The sequence below is a fragment of the Aplidium turbinatum genome, chromosome 9, assembly GCF_918807975.1.
Source record: "Aplidium turbinatum chromosome 9, kaAplTurb1.1, whole genome shotgun sequence".
In the NCBI taxonomy this organism is placed as follows: Eukaryota; Metazoa; Chordata; class Ascidiacea; order Aplousobranchia; family Polyclinidae; genus Aplidium; species Aplidium turbinatum.
In genome coordinates this window covers 26947218-26975062 of record NC_137480.1, presented here as the reverse complement: position 1 = coordinate 26975062, position 27845 = coordinate 26947218, and the positions used below count along the sequence as shown (strand labels likewise).

General features: G+C 38.8%; 1 protein-coding gene across 2 annotated transcripts; it reads left to right on the top strand.

Moving 5' to 3' along the window:
• The first annotated feature begins 20832 nt into the window (after positions 1-20832).
• On the top strand, positions 20833-27740 carry LOC145777071 (N-acylethanolamine-hydrolyzing acid amidase-like). 2 transcript variants are annotated; one of them, XM_082588358.1, is made up of 9 exons: positions 20833-21045; positions 21250-21315; positions 21877-22065; positions 22994-23117; positions 23433-23597; positions 23833-24008; positions 24587-24719; positions 26584-26718; positions 26944-27740. In XM_082588358.1, exons 1-8 carry the CDS (start codon positions 20882-20884, stop codon positions 26695-26697), a joined length of 1131 nt encoding a protein of 376 aa, XP_082444484.1. In that variant the 5' UTR covers positions 20833-20881; the 3' UTR covers positions 26698-26718; positions 26944-27740. The 2 variants fall into 2 exon arrangements, with proteins under 2 accessions (XP_082444484.1, XP_082444485.1); XM_082588359.1 differs by having other exon boundaries at positions 21250-21416.
• The last annotated feature ends 105 nt before the right edge of the window (positions 27741-27845 follow it).

The following is a 27845-nucleotide window of genomic DNA, read 5'->3' as shown; positions in this document are numbered from 1 at the left end:
TGTCTAATACGCACATTAAAGTAGCATAAATTAATGCACATCAAGCATATTAAAAGCATAAACAAAAACCAAATCAAAATTCGTGTGTCGTTTCATCTCATTTTACAAACGTTATAAAGTGTAGACCAGGGACGTGTAGTCAGGGGAGGCAGGTGAGGCAGTGCCTCATCTGACTACACGTCCCTGGTCAAGCAAAAGTTATATCAAAGAATTAGTTATCACAGAATTAATATTATTTGTTAAAAAGTAGTAAGTATTGCACGTTTTTAGGTGCTTTAATTTGTGTGAATTGCTGTAGTCGTGCCCCCTTTCCCGCAAATTTTACGTTTCTACACCCAAACTGTGCTTTAATTTTTTCTGTTTCCGTGGCGATATTCATATCGAGCGTTCACGTGGTCAAAATTGTTGAAATACGCGAGGAAAGGCAGCTCCAAGCTGTGCCTCACTTCAGATCAGAAAACTTCCATAGACTGCATTATGCGTGCCTTTTTCTTTCGCAAAGTCGCCCAGAAATCATGATGAGCGATTTAACTATGATTTGAGGCATGTCTAAAATGTGACGTCACAGCTAGTATGAAACCTTTTTCGTCAAGCTGGAACGCCCGCAAAAAACGTGTAGCCTATGTGATGTCTTGCAGTGTAAATGTAAAGGACTGTTTCATACAAAATTTAACTAAAATCATCGAAGACTTAGTATCTAAGCTGAGAGATTTTTCAAAACTAAACTTCCAATCTAAAGTTGAAGTCATAAATAAAGGAAACAGATGTTTTTGTTCAAAAGGATATATCGAGCATGAATTTTATTTTTAAATAAATGTGAAATTATGCTGCTAATTGTTATTTTTTTGATTAGTATGATATCGTTTTTGTTGTTGTCAAAGAAAAATTATTGTAAACGTGACTTGAAAAAGTGAGTGCCTCACCATCTGTAGACTGTAGGCTACTGTGGCCCTTACATGGCCTTACATAGGCTACTGTGGCCCACACATGGCCCTTACACAAACTGTACAGTTTTGCCTTTATCAAACTGTATTCCAACATCGGATTGCCCTTACACAAACTGTACCGTCTTTCCTTTACCAGACTGTACTGTGCCAATATTGGATTGTTCTTGCACAAACTGTACAGTTTTGTCTTTACTAAACTGTAGCCTACTGTGCCAATATCGGATTGCCATTACACAAACTGTACCGTCTTTCCTTTACCAGACTGTATTGTGCCAATATCGGATTGCCCATACACAAACTGTACAGTTTTGCCTTTACTAATCTGTAGCCTACTGTGCCAATACCGGATTGCCCTCACACAAACTATATAGTTTTGCCTTTACAAAACTCTACTGTGCCGATATCGGTGTGACCTTACACACACTGTACAGTACAAACTTTACAACATTGTATTGGGCCGATACTGGGTTTGTATCGGACAAACTGTACCATTTCTTGATACAATACGGTAGCCTACGTACTGTCCGGTATCGGCCCGATACGGTGCAAACGTTACCCAACCCCATACGCGCCGATACAAAAACAGTATCGGCCCAATAATGTGATGTTTACTGGGTATAATGGGACGATTGGCGACCTAAATAAGGTAGACTAAGGCATATCTCACCTTTCATCCCCGGGATCCTCACCCCCACCACTAAGCTTTTTTCTACAAAATGGGCACATTTTTTGCAAAGAAAATCAAGTGCAAGTTGTATAAGTTATACTTTTCTGTATTATGTAAAGAATAAAGATGCTTCATCGTTTTTCGTTTTCTTTACACTTGTTCATTTCTACAAAACACTATTACTTGATAATCGTGTTTTGTGAAGGTATTTGCTTTGTACCGTCTTTTTCAATAAAACCTTAAGCAGTTATAGTACTGTAAGTTTATCTAAAAGTGTCTATTGGAACCATACGAAGGTTGGTACCCCAAAAAGGTACTAAATACGAAAAAACCCTGAAAAGTAATTTATCGAACTTTCAGAAGGTTCACAATAGTACCTCAAAAAGGTACTAAATAAGAAAAAAACCTGAAAGGTGTTTTATCGAAGGTTCATAATAGTACCTCAAAAAGGTACTGAATAAGAAAAAAACTCTGAAAGGTATTTTATCGAAGGTTCAGAAGGTTCCTTATAGTACCTCAAAAAGGTACTAATTAAAAAAAATTTAAAAGGTATTTTATCGAACCTTCAGAAGGTTCCTTATAGTACCTCAAAAAGGTACTAATAGAAAAAAACCCTAAAAGGTATTTTATCGAACGTTTGTAATAGTACCTCAAAAAGGTACTAAATAAGAAAAAAAACCTGAAAGGTATTTTATCGAAGGTTCATAATAGTACCTCAAAAAGGTACTAAATAAGAAAAAAACCCTGAAAGGTGTTTTATCGAAGGTTCATAATAGTACCTCAAAAAGGTACTAAATAAGAAAAAAACCCTGAAAGGTATTTTATCAAAGGTTCATAATAGTACCTCAAAAAGGTACTAAATAAGAAAAAAACCCTGAAAGGTGTTTTATCGAAGGTTCGTAATAGTACCTCAAAAAGGTACTAAATAAGAAAAAAACCCTGAAAGGTATTTTATCAAAGGTTTATAATAGTACCTCAAAAAGGTACTAAATAAGAAAAAAACCCTGAAAGGTGTTTTATCGAAGGTTCGTAATAGTACCTCATAAAGGTACTAAATAGGAAATAAACCCTGAAAGGTGTTTTATCGAAGGTTCATAATAATACCTCAAAAAGGTACTAATTAAAAAAAAATTTAAAAGGTATTTTATCGAACCTTCAGATGGTTCCTTATAGTACCTCAAAAAGGTTCTTTTTAAGAAAAAAAACCTTTGGGGGTTATTGAAAGAACCCTGTATTGGTTCTTTCAAGAACCCCAAAGGGTTTTTTTCTTAAAAAGAACCCCATTCGCAGTAGCTCCCTTATTGGTTATTTTTCGAGCCTTTTTCGTTTACAGTGTAGTTGCGTTGTTGTTAAAATAATCTCACAGAAAAGTTCCAAAAAAAACCTTTTCGAAAAGAACCTTTCTGCAGGGTTCTTTTCGAAACAAGTTCCGAAAAAGAACCCTAGGCTTAGGGTTCTTTTGACAAGCAAAGGGTTCTTTTTGCAATAAAGAACCTTTTTTGTTAAAAGAACCTTAAGCCTAGGGTTTTTCTCGAAAAAAGAACCCTAAAAGAACCCTAAACGAACCTTTTTCATTTACAGTGTATGTAGTCGCCTACTATATTAAGCTAATTAATTAAGCGGATATAACAGCAAATAGTTTTGTTTATGAGAACACAACTCCAATTAGTTTTGATTTATTGTAAGGAATTGTATCCTCAAAGCCAGAAAATCTCCTCTTAAGTTCATTTCTGTCACCTTCGCAAACTTTTAGAGGGTTTGATGAACGACTGACGCAAGCCTGGTCGGAAATCAGGTTTAGTTTCCAATTTTGAATTGAATCCAGTTTTATTTCTGAATGCATTTTTCATCGTTATTTATGTATCTAAAAGGAAACAAGAATCGCAACTGCAGTGAGCATTATAGTAGGCTACAAGGCATCGAGAAACCTTTTAGCCTATAGTAACTTACCAAGCTAAGAGAAGCGATGGTGTAGCCGCAAAGGGTTCAACATGCATGGACATTGGACAATTGTTGGGATAGTAAAGTGCAGGTTTATAGTAAGCAAGCCCACAAAGCTTAAAATGAACAAATGAAAGAATAATTTAAATGAAAGTTTAAACACCAGACACAGTTCCATCACCCCTGACGCTGATACCCGCCCCGCCGGCTTGGCGCTGCCGAAACGCGTGGGTTCATTTTCACCGTTTTCGTACTGGCGTTGACTGATTCCGCTCAACCATGCACCAATGGAAAATTGCTTCTTCTTCCTCTTGTGAATGTGGTGCTGAACAACACACCGCAGGCCTCATCATCAACGATTGCACCATCTTCAACCCACCTAATGGTGTGGAAGCCTGGAAGGTCTGCTTGTCTTGAAAGATGACGAAACTAAAAACTGACTGCCCTCTAGTAGCCTTTCAGCCTAGTCTTAGAACGTCGTAAATCTGGGTTGGGTTGGTAATAGAAAATTTGAGGTTCCAGAAAATCAAAGAGGAAGATCCATGGTTGTTTAAGTTTAGTTGTTACATCTACGCCCGCGTCTGTGTCTCGTGTTTGCTGCTCCAGGACTGTTGCTAGATGAGGTGGCGATACATCTCAGAAAAAAGAGCGGGAAGTCTTCCAGGCTTGGAAAACATGAGAAAAACGGGCTGCTCTCTAAGAGCCCGTGCAGTCTGAGAAATGTTGGCCTTCTGAGGTAGATGACAGAACCATCCCCACATGTGTCCGATTAAACGATCGGAGAGAAAGATAAATCTTTTATTTCGTCTGTTGCGAGATTAGTACAGTAGCCTACAATTATCAGTGATGTACGCGCATACAAAAAATATTGACGCCGTCAGCGCAAACGCAAACGTTCGAAAAACTATACGCCGCATGCGTCAACGCAACTTGTAAAAAAAGTTGGCGGCGTCAGCGTTAGCGCATACTCTAGCGCAAACTCATTTTGTTTGCTAGGTGCCAAACATTCACACGGTATAAACCACTCGAACCAACACACTTTTCAAGCCACTTCGCGATTTCTCGTTACAAGAAATTATCTTTTTGGCCGGTAGGCACATCTGGCATTGAAAATATAAGTTTTTGCCTTTCGAAGAAGAGCTTAAAATACTTTTCCATGTAGGACCATGGATTTGTATTATCATGCTCCATTTCACTTGGAGATTAGTATTACCGTAAGTTATTCCCTGAATACAATAGTGTAGTGTAAGAAACTGTAGCATATGCCTATCAAGAAAATTCTAGTAGCCTATTATAGGCTACTAACTGTCGCTCCTTAAAAATCCATTATAAAAAACACTATTTTTAAAATAATTCCGTTTGAATAAGACTAATGTTGCTTTTAATGCCATAATTCTCTCAGTAAGCTCTATGCTTTTTTCTGATAAGATTTTTAAAAAGTGAGTTAATGGAAGACAAAACTGCCAGACACAAGCAAGTTTAGATTCTGAACTGCACAACTCTTTGTTATTAGCATTCAGGGATAGTTAGCATTACTAGTGTTATTAGCAGTAGGCTACTCAAAAGCCTCTCACAATTGGCCCCTGGATGCATGTTTTGCTAAACTGCTCATCAAGTTACAAAACATATATAATTACATACTTACGCAACAGAATGTATAAATTGTCAAGTAAAAATTACCTTAGCTTGATAGCCTACTGTATGTAGGCCTACACATTACTACGCAGTCTACGCTACATAGCCTACAACAAGAATAACCGGCTACGTAATGTACTACATATCGAGTGTTAAATAACAGAACGAGCTAAGTCACCCAAAAGTAGTTTTGAGAAAATAGCATTTTAAAATTTTTAATGAACTGTAAATTCTAACGGTCAGTAAATTCTAAGGATCAGTTCTGAGGAACCTGTTCAGGCTAGAAATTAGCTCTTTCTGTCAGTAAAAATACGGGGCTTGAGCAGGGCCTCCGAGAGAAATCAGCACTGGTCGGGAAACAACACGAAAATTGGGCCTCATAATATTTTTTAGCAAATATTGCATTGCATGTTCGTGTTAACCCTTACGAGGTTGGGCTCCCTGGAGTCTTGCTCAGTTTGGGGGGGGGGCTGTCGATTCTTCTTATGCTTTAGGAGTGATATCTCTGTTATTTTTTAAGGTACGGTTTCAAACTTTGGGATTCACTTTGTAAAATTATTTACGCTGAGCATATCCGAAAATTAAACCTATGTGAATTTTAGAACTGCTCATAGACGTTGAAATGTTGAGGTGACTTATGACTTTTGGATTATTTTGCGATTAAAGCGATTGTAGCGTGAGTTTACACATTATTTTTTGATAGAGTAATGAAGAACATGCATTGCAATGTTGTGATTAAATTTTTTTTACATAATCTCAATTTGAATCTATATTTTTCATGCAAAATAATAACTTTTCCCACGCTCAAAATAAACCTCGCTACTTGACTAAAAGAACAATGCTTCATCTATTACATGCAGTAATGAGATTTCTGAACGCGTGTCACACCAATTTGGATTATGATCTTGTGACCTCGGTTCCAAGAACAGCAACTCCTACGCTTTATTAACAAATGTAGACCAGCTGAAGAAGCAGGGTCGCGTTTATCAAATACTATTATGTAATCCACGAAACGAATGGAAGATCATGCAACAAAAAACGCGGTTTAAATGCAATGTATTGTAGTTGCAACAGCGTCTCTCAATGTAAGTTCAATGTGAACTCGGCTACATACAAGGCTAGTACTAGGAGTAAGATTACCCGATAAAGTCGATGATGCTCTACGTAAACATAAGTCAGAAAGAAATTCAAAATAAAACAGTTACGGTTCATTAATAAACAGAACGTCACAACGCTTTTCATCAAAAGGAAAATCTGTAATGCCTCGGGTCATTTTCTTGTGGATTCAATAAGCTCTCTAAGATTCATATGCCACACACTAAAATCCAAACAATATTTAGATTTATTCAAAGTAGTATTTATTATGCGTCAAATCATTGTGAACCTGGAGAAATACTTTACAAAGAATTAGCTGCCTAATGGGCGTTTATGCGATAAAAATGTCAGTTTGGCAGCAAAATATTGATAAGTATTTTGATTTGGTTACAGCAATACCGGACTGCAGCAATTGGCACAAGGCTCTTGCAGCAACGTTTTTCAACTTGATTCAATGGTAAAGCAACCTGTGTTCTGTCAGGTTATGTACACACAAGTTCAGAAATATTTAGGAATATGCAATGAGGCACATTGAAATTACAAGTGGCTGCACATTTACAGTTCGATAATACGAGGAATTGAATACAAGCTAATACAATCATTTCGACGTGGATTCAACATTGCAAGACAATGTGAACATGCGCGGGTTTGCAATTAGATTACTTCTCTTCTATCCTTGTTTGTATAAAAGTCATAAAATCAGTCGTTGTATCCGTGCTAAAATTCAGCTATGTTCAAACCGCATTATATTGATATTTTCTAAATAGAAAATGGATTTATAAAATATGAATACAATACTGTTTCAGCATATAAAAATGCTGAATTTTACATCCAGTATTACGATTAGTTTTATGACCCACTTTTTATACAAAGAAGGATAGATGATTTTGATAAGCAATCAAATTGCAAAACCGCGCATGTTTACAAATATTCAACGTCTTGATATGTTGAATCAACCTAAAAATAGCTATCTGTCTAATGAAAGGAAAAACTTTCATTGAGCTCCGCGTTTTATTTAGGCTGTGGTTGAAGCCAATGTTTATAAAACCGCAATCATTCAAATAGTTTATTCTGCCCAAAAGCAAGCTTGACATACTCGTGTGGAATGTGCAGGGCATAAAGGCTTTTCACAGCACTGACATTGGCCACGGTTTTTTGGTAGTTTATTTTTTCTGGCTTTGGCACCTTCTCCCATAATAGCGTGTTTGCATACGTCGCATCTACGTCGTGTCGACGATAGTTGGAGCAGAGTGGCCCTTCTGCCGCTTGGAGTTGTTGTTGAAGGTTGTTTCCCTATTACTGCTTCAATCTTATGTATGGTGTGATAGTTCAGGCCCTGGAGAGATCGCGACTTTATGAATGGCTTCACGAGTTCCATGGCCAGTTCCCAACCGAAGTCGAAGGATTTTCGCTTGCGTGGATCAGTCCCTTCATTTAGTGCTAAAACTGTAGATGCGTTGACGCGGCAAGTATCCAAAAAATAAGCAAACGCAGTAGTTGTCCACCGTGGGGACTTCGCTTTGCACGTGAATGAACCCATCCTTTGGTCGATGATATCGGTGCCACCCTTTGTGAAGTCGTAAAGCTTATACAAGCCTGGCTTCTTTTTGCCGTCATCCTTGGTAATCCCCAATAGAGGTTGCATGGTCGTCAACATCAAAACATTCCGCATGCCAGAACTCTTCGTTTTTACTACATAAGAATGTAGACTAAGATCAGCCTCACTCGTCTGCCAATAAATTTCGTACGAAAATTTCTCTCTACCACTCACTTGCTTCACTTCCAGGGGTATTCCTCTACGTATAGCGTTGAGGGTTCCCACTGACGTTATACCACTGTCAAGCAACCACTGCGCGAGTGGTATGGAGGTGTACAAGCGGTCATACGAAATATTCCGACCTTGAAGGTCACCGTGTTGTTCCAGGCTCATCACCATTCCTTTTACCACTTCTTCTGTTCCACGAACGTAAAAATGAAATGGCTCTTCCTTCGGTTTACCTGAATAGACCGATGCCGTAAATGTGTATGGGAATCTGCTGGCGTTTACCGACTTGAACAGAAGGCCATATTTCGCAGGCTTGTTTGGATTATATTGCTTGAAGGCAATTTGTGTCCTCATGGGGTATAGCGTTTCGTCCAACGACAAGTAGTCACCTGGAATGACATGTTTGCCGCAGTTTTCGTTAAACATTTCGAAAATGACTCGAAATGCGGCAAACCGGTCATTCTTCCAACGTTGCGGCCTAGTATTTTGGTCGTCAAACGAAATGTTCGAAAATAAAAATTTAAAGCGGTTCTTGCTCATTGTTGCACTAAACACGGGATGCCCTTGCAGTTGATTGAACAATACATCCGTGGAATGACCAGCCTGTCCTAAAAGCCCCCGAAAATACCCCAATCCAACAAAGGCCAGCATCTCCTCGTTGTTGGTTGGGCCAAAATAGCAGTACCTGCTGTCATGTAAAATTCTCTCTGGCAATTGAGAAATGAGTGTGGCAATTTTTCTATTTGTTTCTTGAACAATAATGTTCAAAATGTTTAAAGAAAAAAATAGTTCCCATGCTTGCCGAGGAGTCTTGGCTTCTTTGGCTTCTCCTCTAACACCAGTCGGGCCAGATATAATGTTAGCCCGGCCCCTTCTCCCATTGTGCACCGGTCTCGCATTAGACCAAGTAATGCTGACGCCGCCCTCTTGTCTGTTCTTTGGCTTTTCTACAAAAGTTGTATAAGACTTCAGTGTGTCGGGAAACTCAACAGCATCGTAGTTGTTCATGTCGAGAGAGGAATCTATGCTGTTCAGCAGTCTTTTCGATGTTATAATCTGTCGTGGTGGCGCAAACTCCGGTTGAACATCGCCCATGGAAGGTAACTGGTCGTCAATCTCGATCGGAATCGCTGTTGCGGAAGTTGACGGAGAAGAATCCGCTTCTTCATCTAAATCGGAGTGCCATAAATCCTCCAAATCATCCGCCTGGCTTTCGTCGTCAGAATCCAGTAAAACATGTTGCAATATTTCTTCAGCACTGAATCCTTGCCTTGCCATGTTTTATTTAAAAGTGAAAAGGACGTAATTTTTTTAATAATGGCGTTGAAACACTAAAGAAAATGTATAATGAAACAAATTGTTAGTCACGTAGAAACTAGTTAGAAAAAAACTTTTACACAGAATTATAAAAGTCAAGAATAAACCAAAACTTTGCAATATAATAAATTGTCAGACCGTTGTCAAAAATTGTGAAGTGCACTTTACATATTTACTGATGATGAAACTATATGAATGCTATGGTTATCTATGGTGATTCAGATTAGCTTCTTGAGCAATGCTTCACGTTTATGATAAACTACACGTAGAAGGGAAATCCAACAGGCGTTTGCACAATTTCGTCGTTTAGCGACGTAGATTCGACGAAAGCGGCGTAATAATTAGTAGGCCTACCTGGTATCAATATTGGCTGTTTCTGCAATGTTGCGTTATGACCATGAACGCCACGTGGCTTGAAAAACAACATTATAACGCTGAATGAAACCATGTGCATGAAGCTGATAATTTATCTAATAAAATAATCTCTGATGTAAATTCAACGATTGGGCAATGGTATGTCTCAACAAAATTACCAAATATTCCATCATTTTGACGGCTAGAATGCATTGTTGAACCTAAACCGAAAAATATAGATGCGCTGTTCATCCATAATTTTTGATATTTGTTTATATGTTTAGTGAAAATAAGCTGTCATTCTTGTTATTATATTGAAAATTAAAAAAAAGTTTGCAAAACGTCTATATTACCATGAATGCGGTTTCATCTATTTTGATTGTCCCTTGCTGTAGGCGTACTTAGGCAAGTTGTAATTATCACAATCTAACTTTTCCCAACTATGAGCACTATATCTCGATGCGCATTTGTGTATTGTGTAAAATTTTGATGGTGTCCAAAAATCAAATATTATTTACAAAATAACTCGATCTCTTAGAATATCCTCATATGTCACATCAACAAATACTTTCCTGACTTACAAATAGGCCTAACTAAGGTAATAAAGAAACATTCTACTAACGGACAATTCAGTGATAAAAAAAATCCAAAAGTTTGATATTTCTTGCAAATGCAAACAATATAAGTTTTTCATAACAAGATGAAGTTCAATAGCATTACAAGAATTCCATCACCATAATTCAAAAAGAACCTTTCCATTACTTGGGTTGACCCTTGCGATTACTCCGCATATGGGTTATGTTATGTACCACTATGGTTCACCGTACTGCCGATTGCCTAAAGCATGAAAAAAGTTGCATCTGTCTGCGGTTATAAGTTATATTTTTTTCTAAATTGAACTAAAACAGCTATTCGCATTATGAAACAGTTGGATAAGTGCCATAAATCAAACTATGGAATAAGTTTGTTTCCCTATAAAAACGCCTGCCTGCAAGATGATACCATGTTCATAAAAATTACTCGATGTAGCCTGCATAACGCAATATACTTTATGATATTATATTTTCTGATTATACATTTCCAGTCCTTGTCACAGACTGCATAATGCTCACTCATTCACTTTCAATGTAACTGAAAATAGTTGTTAGATAAAACCTATATATCACACGCGCTATCAAGTAAAAGCGTTCTATTTTACATTGATTCGATTGGCTCAATATGCGATGGCTACTTCTAAACTACACTTATGAAGGCAGAGTCTGCAATTACTTGAATTTTTGCAGGTGTGACCTACAATAAATAATGCGATTAATCGAATACAATTCTCACACAACTCGTGAATATGTCTAGTCAATCAGCGCTGACATAATGCTGGATGATGCATTATTGTTTATTGAATAATTTAGTAAATATGAGTAACTTCATCTGTTTGTTATTGTGAGACGAAACTAGGAAGAATGGAAATAGAAATGGATAAAATAAAGGTATTTTTATTCAATGTAAACGCGCTGCCGCGTGTCATTATCTAACTAAAATATCTCTCGCCGCTAGCCTATCTCGATTCACCGTTTTCTGACGTCACGTCCATTCGACAACAAACGATTTCTTTCATGCATTCTCAGTTCAGGTTGGCAGTTACCCGCCTTTCCGTCGATTCAACATTGCAAGACGTCGCATAAGTTCATATCTTTAGTTTGGTAAACAGAGATAATATTTCATTGTGACATTGCTATGTAAACTTATATTTCACATGAGACAACTTGACAAGTAAATATACAAGTTTTCACAATTTACGACGAGTTATAGCACATGGAAATGTTACGCTACAATTGCTTTGGGAGGTACTGCATTGTGGTTTAGTTTATCAGTGACAGTGAACCTGGTACAAAAAGCCTCGAATATATTGATTCAACTAAGCTGCATCACGTATAAACGTGGTGGAACGATCGTCCTTTTCACAAAAGCGTGATGTTCTGGTTTATCCTACACAAATGAGAAGCGTATTGCATTTCAAATCTTTACATGTCGACTTGGAAATAAATGTTTACAAGTATATGTGAGAAGCTTTGGGAACATCGACGCCTTTTCTGCTTTTGATAGTGTGTCGGACAAAAGGAAAGATTTGAAACCAAAATCATGATATGTTACAGCGCAGCTTCTACAGTAGCTAAATTTCTAATTATTCAAAAAAAGCGTTGTGGCCCAAACAGTACAATCTAAAACCAGTCCACAACGTTGAATATGTCACGAGAAAGGAAAATGCAATCAAAAGAAACCAGCCAATCACTTTCAATACTTATCTCACATTTTATATCAAATCTACTCCAAATGACGCTGAGTCATTGCAATAACGTTGTAGCCTATGCTTTGTTTGATTGAAAGGACATCATTTTCTGCGAAAAACAATTGTCGCGCTAGATGTATTGTCACCAAGTCTTATGTTTAATTTTACGCAATTTCAACCGCAAGCGACGGTAAATCATCGTATCAAAGTTGAAGCTTTTCCTGTATCGACGTCGCTTATAAGCCGTGGTGAGAACAAAAGATCCACGCATTCTGCCAATTTCCTTCACGCTGTGAAGCAGTTAGGATTAACGAGACATGGACCAAATTAATTACTTTCATCCAACTGGTGGGAAAGTTTTGAACAATAGAATATGAAATATTTCAGAGGATGTGCTGAGAAATGCCTTATATTTCTCAATTTATAACCTTTATTCGCTCAAAATTTCAGCTCAATAGAGGTGAATGAAAGTTAGGAAAAGTCAAGAAATCTCGTAGTCGCAGCCTCAGTGGTTTTAGAGATACAACTGTTGATGCAAAAAAGTTGAATTGACAGCCCCCCCCCAACCTTCAAACAGGCTGAAATTAGCATACTTTCCTCAGCATGAAAAGAACTTCGTTCAATGTAAAAATCATCAATATATAATCACTGGGTTACATTTGCAGCAAAAATGCCATTGAGGCAAACTATTTTGTCTAGAAAGCTTTGTAAACACACAATAGGCCGACAGGCAACGAAAATAGTTCAACCAAGCATTTAATTCAGGAGTGACCAAACTTTTCCCACGCGATGCAGATTTGATAATAAGTGTTCACGGGCCAACAGCCACAATGATTATTCTGAAAACTGCATGTTGAATTTACATGATTTTTGTGTGTCTGCAGGCCAAAAATAACACATCGTACAACAACAGGTACGGGCCATACAAAACGTCTCGTGGGTCGGAGTTGGCCCGCGCGCCGGACTTTGGACATCCCTGATTTAATTCAAACTTACTTTGGACATCCCTGATTTAATTCAACCTTTTCTGGACTTTTTGCAATGCAAAGTTACGGATCATAGCATCAAATGATAAAATTTTGCGACGTCTGAATTGATGCACAACATGTATAGTTAGGCTTTTCAATCGGTTTTGAGTCATAGGCCAACTGGAACGCAAACAATTCTTTACAAATTTCAGTAATTGCTAAAACCACGTTCTCAAAGCACAGCCGTTGGAGGTAGCTACCGGAATACAAAACAAAATCATAACAAAACTATTTGGAAAAATCTTTCGAAAGTTGCAATCAATGATTCCTTGTGTAGAGATTATGGGGTGGTTCGTTCTAGTTTTCAGCTGAAGTTTGCTGTGTGACTTTCTGTCAAAAGTACCAACTCATCCAAAATGTCTTGAAAAATGTCATTGTTGTAGCCTAAAAATGGTTTAAATTTGTCCCACATCCCCGCACCTGCACAACAGACATACGATGAAATTTTCATGGAACTTCAAACTCATCGTCGATATGTTTAAGTTTGTTCATACATTTGTCAATTCCAACAACTATCGAATCCTTTGCAATGTACGATAGAATACATTTCCTTCGAATGATTCAGCTAGTTAAGTGGAGTTATAAAAGCGTTCTATCCTCAGGAAAACAAAGTCATTTTTTTTTAAATTTACAATTGTCACTGCAACTTTAGCTTGCGAGTGGTAGCCTACTCTTCTCAGCTTTCTCTTACTTAGATTACATCTTCCTTTAATTGCATTAAATTCATCAGTGAATCTTGTTTAGGACCGTAATCTACATAATACAAAGCAGTCACAAATTTAAAACTGCTAGTTGGAGGCTACTTTAGCATTGACTCAGCTTCCGATCAAGCTCTTGTTGGTTCCAACTTGATGCATTTAAGAAACGTCTTTAGAGCTTCAATTGCAGAAGGGTGATGTAAAGCATTGGGTTTGACTGCACCACGCCTTGATTACCCTCTCGAAGTCAATTTTCTTTGCAAGATGATAGGACAGCTTTCTTTAGATTTTTTAAAATTTTTCCTCTGACTGGGCTATAACTTTAAAGATGCCCCAAGCTTACAGATAATCAATTACACCAAAAATGATAAGACATTTGAACAACGCTGTCTGTAGGCAACATTAGGCTATGAATTCCAACTAGATTCAAGCAACAACATCCATAAACAAAAAACTCAAATAAAGAAAAAAACTCACTACCTTCCAAAATCACATCATGAGAAGCATGACCAACAAAAGGCTACTTGACCACACGAAAACAGAAGATCTTTTAACTATGACAAAATTACATCCAATTGCAGCAATAAGTTAATAAAATCAAAAGTTTTAAAACTGTTTGGCCACACTAAAAGATCACAATTCGGAATCAGCAAAGTTTGCACAGAAGGCAAAGTAGAAGGAAAAAGAAAACGGGGCAGACAACCAAAACGATGGCAAGACAACATCCAATCATGGACCGGACTCAACTTGGCGACACTGGGCGAGCTGGATTAAAATCGCCACTCTTGGAAGCAAATAACTCATGTTGATGCGCAATCTGCTGCAGGCGGAGATAATGACTGATGATGATCCATAAACAAAAAATATACAGGATTTACTTTCTTTAATCGTGCTTGGAATGATACCTTTAACTTTCCCAGATAACTTATGTTGGATACAACATCCTATGCCTGGCCAACGCAGATTTTGAAGTTAAGGTTCAGTTGTCAAGCAAAAATAGTTCCCGCTTAGCTAAAACAGCGCCAATTTTCAAGTTGAAACTATCAATACAATCGAAACCGTTCAGTGATACAGAAATCATTTTAGCTTCAGATTTTACGTTTTGAAGCTGTTCAACATCGCCTACCTTAACACGAAAATGATTTGTTCTTGATGAGAAGCATCGAGAGTGACATTTACAATGAATGAGAAATACTTGGAACTACGCACTTCATTTAAGAATTTGTTGATTATTTAGTTGGTACATTTTTACTTTAGTACTAAAAATGGGCCCCCTCAAAAGTGCAAAAACAAAAAACTACTCGTTTTTCCTTTACAATGTTTTGCTAGGGGGGAAACTGGCCCGACTTCCCCCCCCTCTCGGAGCCACTGGGCTTGAGAAACACTTTCCAGTATCTAACCACAAAAAATGCAAAAATGGACTTAGCTCGTTCTGTTATTTAGCCCTCGATATAACATACAGAGTACAACATCATGCAAGCAATCACGATCGGAGACCAAATATTTGAGTTTGTTTAGATACATAGGCTGCACTGCTCATTGCCTGAGAAGTTTCTGATTTGCTCCAAAATGCAAGACTTAACTAATATAAATTAAAGTGCTCACAATTACTTACAAACGCCTTCAACACTGCTTGACTAAAAAAAACTTCACACTACGAAGCCAAGTCATTGTTTACATTTTACATGGAGCGGCATTACCAACCTACCTACTTGCTTGCTTACATTACATTTCTGTTCTGACCCGTAATTTCTCAGTAGGCCTAAGTTGTTTTAACTAATTCTTTTATTTTTTCTGCAAGACTTCAGTCTCCACGTGGGACTCTAGCGTCAAAGGCAGTAGTGCGATATACAAACAAACTCCAGCTGACTGAACAATAGATGACACTGTGACACAACACTAGATCAATGGGCAATTGCAAGACGTTAACATTTCGCAGTTTGACAAAAAAAATTGCAAACAACAACTAAGACATTAAAAAGTATGCGTTGACGCTATGCGCTAAAAAACCGCGAAAACTTTACGGCGCATCCTCAAGCGCAAACTATCCAAAAAAATGTGGCCGCAAGCGTTAACGCACACAAAAAGTCTACGCCGCATGTATGCGGCGTAGAATTTGCGGCGCATACGTACATCTCTGACAATTATACACAAGAGCCAACGAAAAAAAACACCATAGCAATCCAGAAGAAGATGCATCAAGTACTTTCTTTAGAGTGGAGTGGAGAATAAACAATATTTCTTATTCAAGCAAGGAAACATATTTTTTAAAGGCTTGACAAAGTCTAGATGTATAATCGAAAACAATTTTCTGTTACTTGTTTTTGTTCACTCACACTTCAATGAGTGGCTGATGCGTAAGAGATTGGAAAATGGAATTCCTTTTTTGATCTGGCAACACTGGGACTTATAACCATTGTTGCAGAACCACAGTCCACAACCATTTTGTCCAGGCTTGCCAGATTGGCTTTTTTACGGCCAAATTTTACAAATTTGGCCTTTTTTGAAGTCGCTTGGCCACAAATTTTGGGTTTGGCTTTTTGGCTTTATTTTGGCTTTTTTTCATATTGGTTTGGCCGCAAATTATTTGTTTGGCTTGTTTTACATTTACTGTATTTTGTAAGATTGAAACAACAATGGCAACACTTGTCCTTTATTCTTTCACTGTGGATTGAGGAATTGCTATTTGTTGATGCGCATGTGCACTGTGCAGATACTGCAGGGGCACACTGACAGCGTGTGCAAGGATGAAGTATTGCTCTTTTGGCGATGCTTGTTAATTTTTATAAAGTAACCATTTTGACAGGCTATTATTTAAAGTACCGTATTAATTATTATCTGTTCAAAAGTATTGTAGCTGTTGATAATATGTCAAAACGAAAGTGGAAGGCAATGTATGATAGCAGCAAGAAATATCTACCTGAATGGGAAAATGAGTTTTCTTAGCTTAAAAAAGATGAACGCACAGGCAGGGCCGTAGCCAGACCGCAGAGCAAGGGGGGCCAACCTTTTTTTAGGGGGGCCGAAAAAGCTCTGCAACGGGAAAGATGGGCAAAATCATTATAATTGTAGCTGTTGCTCGAGAATGTTGGGATTTTACCAGGAGGGGCAAAATTTTTTTCAGAGGGGCGAGGCCCCCCTGCTGGCTACGGGCCTGCGCACAGGTGATGCTTTTTGCAAGTTATGCCAAGCAACCATTGTCCCAAAGAAAAGTAATTTTAATAACCATGAAAAGACAACGAAGCATAAACATAAACTTCCAGTACAAGCTCAAAATTCTTTATTATTTGATACGCTTGCAGCTACTGCACTTGATACTGAAAAAGCAAAAAGAAGATTGAGCTGAAACTAGCATTGTCTGTCGCATGCCACAGCTCTATCAATGCAATTGACCATTTCCAAGACATAATTGTTGCAAATGCAAAGGGTAGCATACTGCAACAGCTAAAATCATCACTAATTACCAGCTCCTGTTGCTTTTTTTTAATGAATTACAAACTGTTAGAACGCCTATCAAGTATTACCTATCAAACTTGGTTTTTACAAGTGACTTGTTTGGCTGGTTTTTGGCCTTTTTTAGTTTAATGTTTGGCTTTTTTTTACAGTTTTATTGGCCTTTTTTGGCTTTTTTTTATGAAGGTTTGGCTTTTTTTTCAATTTAAAATCTGGCAACCCTGATTTTGTCTTGTCAAGACTTGGTGTGCTGGTGGGCAGGGTTGCCATATTGGCGTTTTTCCTGCCAAATTCCACAAATTTGGCGTTTTTTGAAAGCGTTTGGCAGAAGAAAATTACGTTTGGCAGTTTGGCATTTTTTTGGCATTTTTTATTTTTGTGTCTGGCATTTTTTTGTAATTATTACGGTACCGGTACAACTCACCACTACAGTTTTTTAAAAAACTTTTATTAATGAAAGTCCATCAAAAAACTTTAATTTATGGTCTGGAAACTCCGAATTCCTAATTTATTGAAATGGAAGCTCCAGACCAGAGGCCACTGGCCAGTCACACCAGTCGGCAGTCACCATTCACCAACCAAAGTTGGAGTTGGACTGGGCAGCTGGAGGGATGCGGTTTTGACATTTATTTTCTTGCCAATAGTAAGTGTTAACAGGGTATGGTTAATGATGCGCAGTCGCACTGTTTGAGTTGAAAGCATAGCTTAGGCCAGAGATCTTGTAGAAATTTGAACCGGAACGTATTTGGCCTACCGGTATGCTGTACTGTGTATGAATGGCTGGCTGGGCTGAACATGTTGACATACAGGTAGGCAGTAGGCTATAAACCTATACGGGAGGCTACTGTCTCGAAGAGCACACGGTCACTGTGCAACCTACCAGGAATTTCGTTGACTTGAGCTGCTGAATTGGTACCGGAAGTTCCTCACCAGTACCGTACATGCAGTCTATTATATATGGCATGTGAAAAAGCAGATGAAAATGAAATGCGTTTTTTTATCAGATTATAATCAAAATCTAAAATTGTAGTCTGCAAATGCCGCCCCCAGACGTGCCGCCCGGGGTGGTCTGCCCCCCCACCCCCCTAGATACGCCACTGTAGATCACCTTCAGTTAAGCTTATTCAAACAGAATATTTGCGATACAAAAGTTTCAGACAGCTGTTTGATATTATAAATGCATATGAAAACCCATCGGATGCCAGAATAGCTCCACATCCACTTGTAAAAACATGCACTACAAGGCCAATTGGTCTTTATCACCTTCCTCTGATTGCGCTTGGTTGATGCTTGATAGCTCCAACTATGTGGCCGCGTACAACCTTTGAAAGTTTGTTTTAATTTAGCTTGATACATGCAGTTTGTGTTTTATTATTCATACTAAGTGCCGTGGTTTATCAAGTTAAATTGAGACAATATACCATCAGACAGAGCTATGTGTAGCACCAAATAGTATGGTGTATGACCTTTCTGACTAACAGGACAAGTAACTACTAACACTAACAGTTTGGCAGTTTTTTTGGCAGTTTTTTTTTGAAACCCTGAAAAATTTGGCAGTTTTTTGGCAGTTTTTATGAAACATTTGGCAGGCAAAGCTATTTTGGATCTGGCAACCCTGCTGGTGGGTTGTGCGTCAAGTTTTCTGCTTGGGAAAACGTGTCTGCAAACGTGATTTGTTAGGAGCAACAGCTGGCCGATAGCATGATGAAGATGTCACTCCGTATGGGAGTTTGTGCCGCTTTTGAAGTGTATATACAACTTGCATAAGCCTATTTCAAACATTTTGGCTATGCTACAGCAACAGTTTATTTACAAGGCTACTCCATTACAGTTGACTAATTTCCTAAAGCTGTTAAGTACTTTGCAAAACTTTTCACTGAAAGCATCTTGTTCTGTTGTGTTAGAGAACTGTATGTAAAAGGAAACAGTGAACTGTTGACAAACAGACTGGGTTGACCTTGAAAAGCTACAAGAATTTGTTAACTTAATTATTGCATTCTACTAATACAGCATTTCTCAAAGTGGGCGAAAACACTCAAAGGGGGCGAATTTATCAAACCACCAATAACAGTCCAATGCGCTATAAACAGTCCAACGCGCAAACTATTTACTGCAAAAAGATGAATACAACTTGACCAACAATTTATCGCTGCTGCTGCTTCTGCTTGGATATGTACGTTTTGTTCATAATATGAGAACAAAAAGAAATGATTTTTACGCTCAGTCTTCCTACAAATATTCGGGCATAAAGCAATTTTAATGCAGTGAAAAACTTCTACGAAGAGAAGGGAATTCCACTGAAGAGTATTCTACAATGCGCAACTGATGGTGCTCCGGCAATGGTTGGAAAGCATCGAGGGTTCATTGCACTGATGAAAAGAGCAATTCCTGGACTTACTGCAATACTGTACAAGTGTACATTGTGTAATTCATCATCAGCATTTGGTTGCCCGTAATCTCAGTCCTGAACTGCATGAATCACTGAATATTGTGATCAAATGTGTCAACAAGATAAAACCGCATGTCAGAATGTCTTAACTCAGTTTTCCAATTTGAGCGAAAATGTTATTGCAGAAGAACAAAGGCAAAAATACTGGTCACATTTAGACATGCTTCATAAAGACATGAAACTTCGTTTTGCAGATTTTGTGGACCTCCATGTTCCAAACTGGGTGGTGCAACCATTTTCTACCGAACCTACAGACATACTGCAGAAGTGGAATTTCAAGAGCAGTTTATTGATATGAAAACAGATGATGAGTCAAGAGTGAAATTCAGAAATGATCGATACGGTTTGTTTTGATGCCAGGTTGCTGGCGAATATGAGCTTCTCTGGAAAGAAGCTAGAATGTGGATTTTGTCGTTTCCTACTTCATATATGGTTGAAAAAGGGTTTTCGGCTGTGACATTGATGCTTTCAAAGCAAAGAAACGCTTGCTAGTTCATAAACGGGATGATCTTCGACTCTATTTAACGAAGATGTCGCCAAACATTTCAAAACTTTATAAAAGTCGCCAAGCTTATCCATCCCATTGAACATTATCATATTACTGTCAATTTCGTTGATTAAATTCCCAAAACTAAATTTGTCTATCACTCTAATTGTCAATGTTTATTTTACTTGACAGAATTAGGGGGCAACATTTTATTTCAATAACGAAAAGGAGGCGATGAACTAAAAAAGTTTGAGAAACACTGTACCGTACTAGGTAATATGTAGGCTAGGATACACTGAATGGATTAAGAGGAGAAATTAGCTGTATTAATTTATTTTGATTGTTGCCAACAGGAAAATTAGGACTTGTGAGTTTTAAGCTATGCAACTGTGTGAGAGACAAAAAAATTAGAAAAAGGGAAAATTTTGTCTCTCAGATTAGGCATCATAAAACTCATATACATCCAATCATACAAATGACATTATCTCATTTGATTCAAGCTCTCATGGACCACAAACCCTTAAGGAATGTAAAGACTGTAAGCACAATAAAGTGTTTGAGCTGAACAAGCAATTGAGAGGAGATAGATCTATGACATCACCCATGGTTTATCTTCACTGAGCAGGATCTAATTAACTTTATATGAATAATTGAATATGTATATTTTAGACTGCATCCAAAACAACTAACTGTTTATACTTTTTCAGAATTTTTTCCTCAAACCCATTAATTGATGAACATCCAATTAAGTAATAATCACAATGAATCTGTGTCAGTTGTTTTTACTTTTGTTGGTTGTTCACTTTGGGTCATCGATGCCTAGCCGTTCAAACTATGTCTTAACGATGGATAAGATAGAGAATAAGAACAATGCCACACAAGCTAAATCATACGTTGTCAACCTTGATCAGGCTCCAATGCATCGGTAGGTGTGATCTCCTTTATGGTTGATGTCAGATATTTGATGCTTAATTTTAATTGACGTACTCACTCAAAATTTTGTTTGTTGCATTACACTTTTAATTCAGTCAGACCATCAACAGAGATTGATGCTTAGTTACGATACCAATTGATATGGTATTGTATTCAATCTGTGATATTCTACCAATCGATTCCAAATGTTTTTCAGGTGGCAGGCATTGGTACATCAAGTCAATGTTAGCTACTTCGTGCAAGCAGTCCATGCAATGCTTAAGTATGTTTGAAGAATGATATTACTTTTTCAGTAACACACCTATCCTGACATTTATGAGATTTGAGATTGTGATCAATCTCTTTTGTCTGTTAAAATGTTAAGTGAGTAATAAAACTTTACATCGTTATAGGGTTTTCATTTTCAAACTGTGATGGTTATTTTTGAAGCTAGAACGTGAAAGAACTAGCCCAGGGGCCAGATCTGGGTAATGAGGTTGGAAGTTTCTGCTTGCAATTAAAGAGCTTTCTTTTCACTAGGTATTATTTCTCTGATTTGAAAGCTGTTTTTTTAATCAATTATGTTCTCTGAGAAGTTTTTGTTTTATCCCACATACACCAGATTGCAGACAGGAACCAACTTTTTCAAATTTGAGGTTCTACTCAATGCAGTGAAATTAGAGAATAGAATTTTGATTTGGATTATTTCAACTGAAGCCCTTAGCCCACTATGTCTTAATGGACTTCACTTCCTGTATCACAGGACTTAAAACCAGTTTCTTGGCAACATTCTTGCAGTTTTTATTTGCATTTCACAAATATTACTTTTACGAATTTCTTTTAGACTAGTTTTCAAATCCCCCAAAATGGTAGCCATTGCTGAACGAATCGCTGGTGATTTGGATCGCTACATTGCTCAGCCATATTCTGATGAGATGAGGGGGTTAAGTGCGGCAACGGGAATCCCCCTGGGTGACATCATCCTCACCAATATCCTTTATGACTTCACTGCATATGCTAATAGCAGCATTAAGTGAGTTCTATAAAATCTTTGGTAATAAATCTTTGGTATAAAATCTTTGGTATTGCAAAGTGTGTTAGATCATTCAATTATATAAAAAAACAGTTCGGTGGAATAAAGGTAATCAAAATTTTCAAAATTGCTGGTGCAGTAATCACTGCAGTAGGCTACCAATCAAAACTTAGTCAAACATAACTGACACCTGGTTTCAATTGTGTTGCCCTCCTATGTGCAGCCTGACCATAGACGATGTCCGCCATCATGTTCTTGTGGCTAACATGGAAGCGAGCATCGGCCTGAAGATGATTTTGTTAACATTTGTTTTCCTCCTCCACCTTACAATGCCAATTCCACATTCACGCCAATGAGAACTATCATAAAATAACTTAACTGACATTGATGTCACTGTATCTTCCCTTGTATTGAGTGTTTGCATTGTTGTGATTGTGTAGGCTATGCTGCAGACTTGCATCTTGCTGCTGAAACAAAGGCCCAAACAGCAAATCAACCGTCTACAGATGTCGAATCAATGTAAAAAGTGGTTGATTTGCTGTCTGGGTGTATGTATCCAGGGTCTGCTACTATGCGGTGAGTTCCTAACCCCTAACCCTAAAACGGCAATGATAATTAGGCTACGGTACCTGATAATTTAAAAAAAAAGATTGAAAAAATCCCCCATTAAGGGATCCGACTCACCGAAATATCCATTCCGTGTATCCATGTGTGTTTGAAACTTTTCTACGTTTGTTGTTGATTTTGTGGTTGGCACCTTCTTCCCTGACACATTAATAATAAAAACACGAGGTTGTGTATTTTATTGTTTATTTAAACATTTAGATTTAAAGTATTTGTATTTTATATGATGATCCTAAACCAGCGACAAGACCTTCCCACCAGCTTATAAGCTGAAACGTGAGTTAATTGGTAACTTGTTGTTCAGAGCTTGCACCAGCATTGTTGCCATTGATAAGAGCGGCCGCATTATTCATGGACGCAATTTTGATTATCTTCCTGAGTATTTGAAGAACCTCACCATTCAGGTGGAATTTCAAAGGAATGGAAAGGTCGGTTGGTTGTATGAATTGTGACTCTATATGTGAATGCACTAATAATGGTATTGAAGAAGCAACATCGATTCTTACTCATACTGAATAAAATTAAAGCTTTTGTTTGGTTCGTCTTATAGCTGGTCTATCGGCTGGTTCAAATTACTGTTACTGATGTGTTGCAACCCCCAAATTGAGGCCCTTTTTATGAACTGGGCCGACCTGTTTTTAGAACAACCGTTTGACTTCACGACCCAACTTGCGATTATTTGCACGTTGTTGCAATTCTTGTTAAATCAGTTAAAATTATATTATAACTTTTGTATCCACCAGGCTGTGTACACAGCAAGTTCCTATATCGGCTACATCGGCATCCTCACTGGAAGTCGCCATGGAGCATTCTCACTGAGCGGCGATCAGAGAAATTATGGAACATTGTGGAAAAACATTATTACGTCATTGGAGGGCGGCCATATCACTTTCTTTGCTGCACGAAAGGTAATCCAAGCTCTTAGTGATTGAACAATGCAACAATAACAACGATTTGGAACGCACGTGGACATATGCGAAGATGTTCTGTCATAGTTCCTTAAAAGCTTGTTAGTTGTTCTGCAGACCTTGAGTGACTGTATGGAAGATCAATTCCGCAGCATCAGCTCCCTTTGTGGCGACAAGTACCTGTTTGTTGAACCAAATTAATTACTCATCTGGCAACACTGTGTTGAACCTTCAGGTCCTCGATGAGTCATCAGATTACAAGAGCGCCCTCAACCAACTGATCAACACCCCCACGGACGCCCCCGTCTACTTCATCCTGGGGGGTGTACGCCCCAGCGAGGGGGCTTTGGTGGTGCGGAATGGGAAGGATGTGGCGTTGGTGAAACATATGGACAACTCATTTACGCATCCGTAAGTTGTGCGCACCGCGCGTTGTGCCATTGTGATGTCAGTCTGAGCCCGCCCATGCGCTGAACTGAACTAAGGTATCCAAGCAAGCCGGGTAGTGTCTAGGTTTGGTTCCTGGCAAAGTAATTGGCGAAAACTTAAAAGATGATTAAAGTTATGCTTTTCTTTACAGAAGCTTGCAGGAGTAAGGCAAATCAGTGAGAAAATCTAAGTGATCTGGATTCTTAAACGTTGTTTTGCGTCCCGCATACTCAACAGCTTCAAGCAACATTCAATTCTGAAAGATCGTTTTAAAAATCGTTTTAAAAAGTGTTTATTGCGAAGTAAGCAACGCAGGAAATTAATTGCTCGACCAATCCAGGCCGGTTTATCACGGATCTGCGTCATGACCTCATGTTTTTATATTATTTTAAACTCGATAAATTTCTGCTGCTTTTTTTACTGGATATGGCCAGAAACTATCAAAAGAATTAGTGTTGAGAAAAAAGGCAAATAAATAAAAAATTTGCTTCAAAAAAATACGTTATTGAATGCTTCAAATACGTCATTGCAGTTACTATGGTAACCTGCATCTCTTTCAGGTGGTTCCTGGTTGAGACAAACTACGACCCCTGGAAGGACCCCCCTAAGTCCGATAACAATCGTCGTCAGGCGGCCATTGTTTCTATGACGGCTGTTGGGAAGGATAAGATGGACACAGACCAACTGTACAAGGTGGGCTCTCAACCATTGTCGGGCTGTCTGGAACAAAATTTGTGAATTTTGCTGCCTCGGCAAGTGTTTTATTCCCCTCATTAAAGAAAGTATGAACTGGTTATTGGCCTTAAATCACCATACCACTTATGCCAGATCATCTACGAGGAAATGATTTGACTAAATCTAGTGATTGCCGCGTTTGTCGTTTGGAATTAGTGGCACGGTGTGGTGCTAACTACATTACTTGTTTGTTAATAATTGTTTGAAATGTGCCAGCTCTGCAAAAGTGCCAATGTGCCGTTTGGCATCTTTAGGTCTTTGCATAATGGAACTTCTCGCGCTTAGTGTTTTTGTGTCAATCTCTCTGTTACAGCAGCAGGGGCCGGGTAATAGACTCTGATCATAAAAACAGAGTGAGACTGTTCACCAGGCATTTGACAATTAAAGTAACTTGCGTTCTTCTGGTGACTGTTTACTAGGTTATCATCTTTAACATCAGGAGGTAACCTAGTAAATAGTCACCAGAATAACGCAAGACTCGGATCATATAAGGACCAGGAATCTTTCAGTAGCCAGGGAACGAAAAAAACATCGCAAAGTTTGAAGTTCTATTGTTTCTTTTAGAGATGTCTTGTTTGAGAGCCGGTTCTCTCATTGCTACCGAGTCCACATTCTTCTTCGAACAGCCCTGCTCTGTGAAATGACATTCCCATTTCGACCAGCGCCTTATTGGCGTTTCTGGCAATGTTATCATTGTGACGTCACAATCATGACCGGTCATGTGACCGTGGCTTTCCGCCAAGTCATGACATTTGTAACTTGGAATATGTTGAGGAAATTGTTTGCAAACAAGCGTCGACGCATGACCGCCCTCCTGCGGACCAGTGCGCTAACCGGAATCTAATTTCGACACATTAATCGTCGAGCGCAGAAATCTTTCCCCGAAGATTGCTTTGTCACGAAATCGACAACAAAATGTCATTTGTTTGTGTATGTCTATATTTGTATATAAACTTTATTGTTTTGTCTTGTGACTTGGCGACAATCGCGCTATGACCACTTTGGAAACGTTTCCCCATCAGACGACGCTTCCACTTACGGTTATAGTTCCTGCATTGTGACATCAGCACGACGCCATTGGTCGATGCTCGTTTCTAGGATTTGTGCATGGTTGGCTTCTCTGGTGTTTGTGGAATCAAGATTGTCGCTTTTCACTTCTGTTACTCGCCTCAGATGCTTCCATGGCCACCAACAACTATAAACAGTGTTGGTTTCGTTACTGAGGGGTTTCTGTGGGGCCGTTGAGAGGTGAATTTGGCCCGGTACCGAGGAGATCCTGAGGCCTCCAATCAAGTCACGTCTAAGAAAAATGCACTTTATCCAAAGAAATGTGGTGTTTTATTTTTCAAGTTTTTCCTGTCTGTGATACTGGGCATGTGCTTGATCCCGATGACTTATCCGATCGTTGTTAGATCCTGTCCAGTGTCCACTCCACCATAACCACACCTCTGCATTTGTGTTCAGGTCCTGTCCACCCCACCACAACCACACCTCTGCATTTGTGTTCAGGTCCTGTCCACCCCACCACAACCACACCTCTGCATTTGTGTTCAGGTCCTGTCCACCCCACCATAAACACGCCCCTGCATTTGTGTTCAGGTCCTGTTCACCCCATCATAATCACCCCTGCATTTGCATTCAGGTCCTGTCCACCCCACCACAACCACACCTCTGCATTTGTGTTCAGGTCCTGTCCACCCCACAATAACCACGCCCCTGCATTTGTATTCAGGGCCTGTCCACCCCACCACAACCACGCCCCTGCATTTGTATTCAGGTCCTGTCCACCCCACCATAACCACGCTCCTGCATTTGTATTCAGGTCCTGTCCACCCCTCCCGTACTGAACGAGCAGACAACCTTCACAACAATCATGAGCGCGAGCGATGCCGGCGCGTACAAGACAATGGTCAGATTCGATGGACCAACCGAGTGAAGCTTGTCTTCTGTTGCTGAGGTAATCGCGTTCAAGGACACGGCATCAGTGTCCTGGATGCTGCTTCCGAATCGGGATGTGCAATTGTTGTGATGGCTCGCTAAAATTCCTCCTAGAGATGGGAGATACAAAGCTACATCAGTTTCTGGCTTGTTACGTTTTAACTGTTTTACAAAGCGCAGCACTGTTCGTATGCAAGATAGTGAAGTTTTATCCCACATTGTTACCATTCTATTGCCTCTGCAGATTCTTTCATCATGCTCACCCATCGACCAATCCACCATCACGAATCCACAAGGTCTACATTGCTACTCGCGTTTCATCACGCAGCCATGACCCATGACGTAGGATTCAATGACGTCATTAATACACTGCACTTGTTGACGCTTCCTTAAAAAGTTTCAAATCATTAGATTTAGATTTTATCTTTACAGTATTTCGTCTTAATTCCCGTTGTTGCCTCACAGAAGAATATTTTTACTGTCCGCTTCACTAACGTTCATGCTTCTATGGAGGGAAGCTGATGTTTCCTGATCATTCACTTTAGTGCGTTACACAGGAGTTTGCACGGTATTGCATGTGTAAGATATTTACCTTTGTCGTCGCTACTTTTCTGTGTTCGCTTTATTGTTGCACTAGTGACGTCATCATGGAGCAACAAATGACGTAGACTATGCACTTCCTCGCTGAGTACTTCGCATGATGTCGCTTATTGTTGCGTAGTCATGACACATAATGGTGATTCATCACAATTGTCATTGTAACCATGCTTCGGATGAAAGATTATTTGACTTTCATAAAATGCTTTATTAGATGAGGTGTCGTTTCCAAAAATTGATTTCTGACCATCGCGTGGCAACTTCCTTACTCCGTTCTTCTGTGTTGCCATCTAGCTAGCAGTGCTGGTGGAGAATCGTTCAATTCACTTGTGTAATGTGCCAACTTTTTTTTCATTTGCCGGATGATATCAGCCATTGTATGCCTGTATACAACGTGCGCGTGCAAATGCTGATCATTTTCAATCAATAAATCACTTTATTTCACCACTGGTGAATTGGAAAGTGTTGAGTATTTGAAGATCGTGCAATAGTTTGTATTCAACGTCATCACTTTACTAAATACTGGTTTAAGTTGTCATCGTTCAGCGC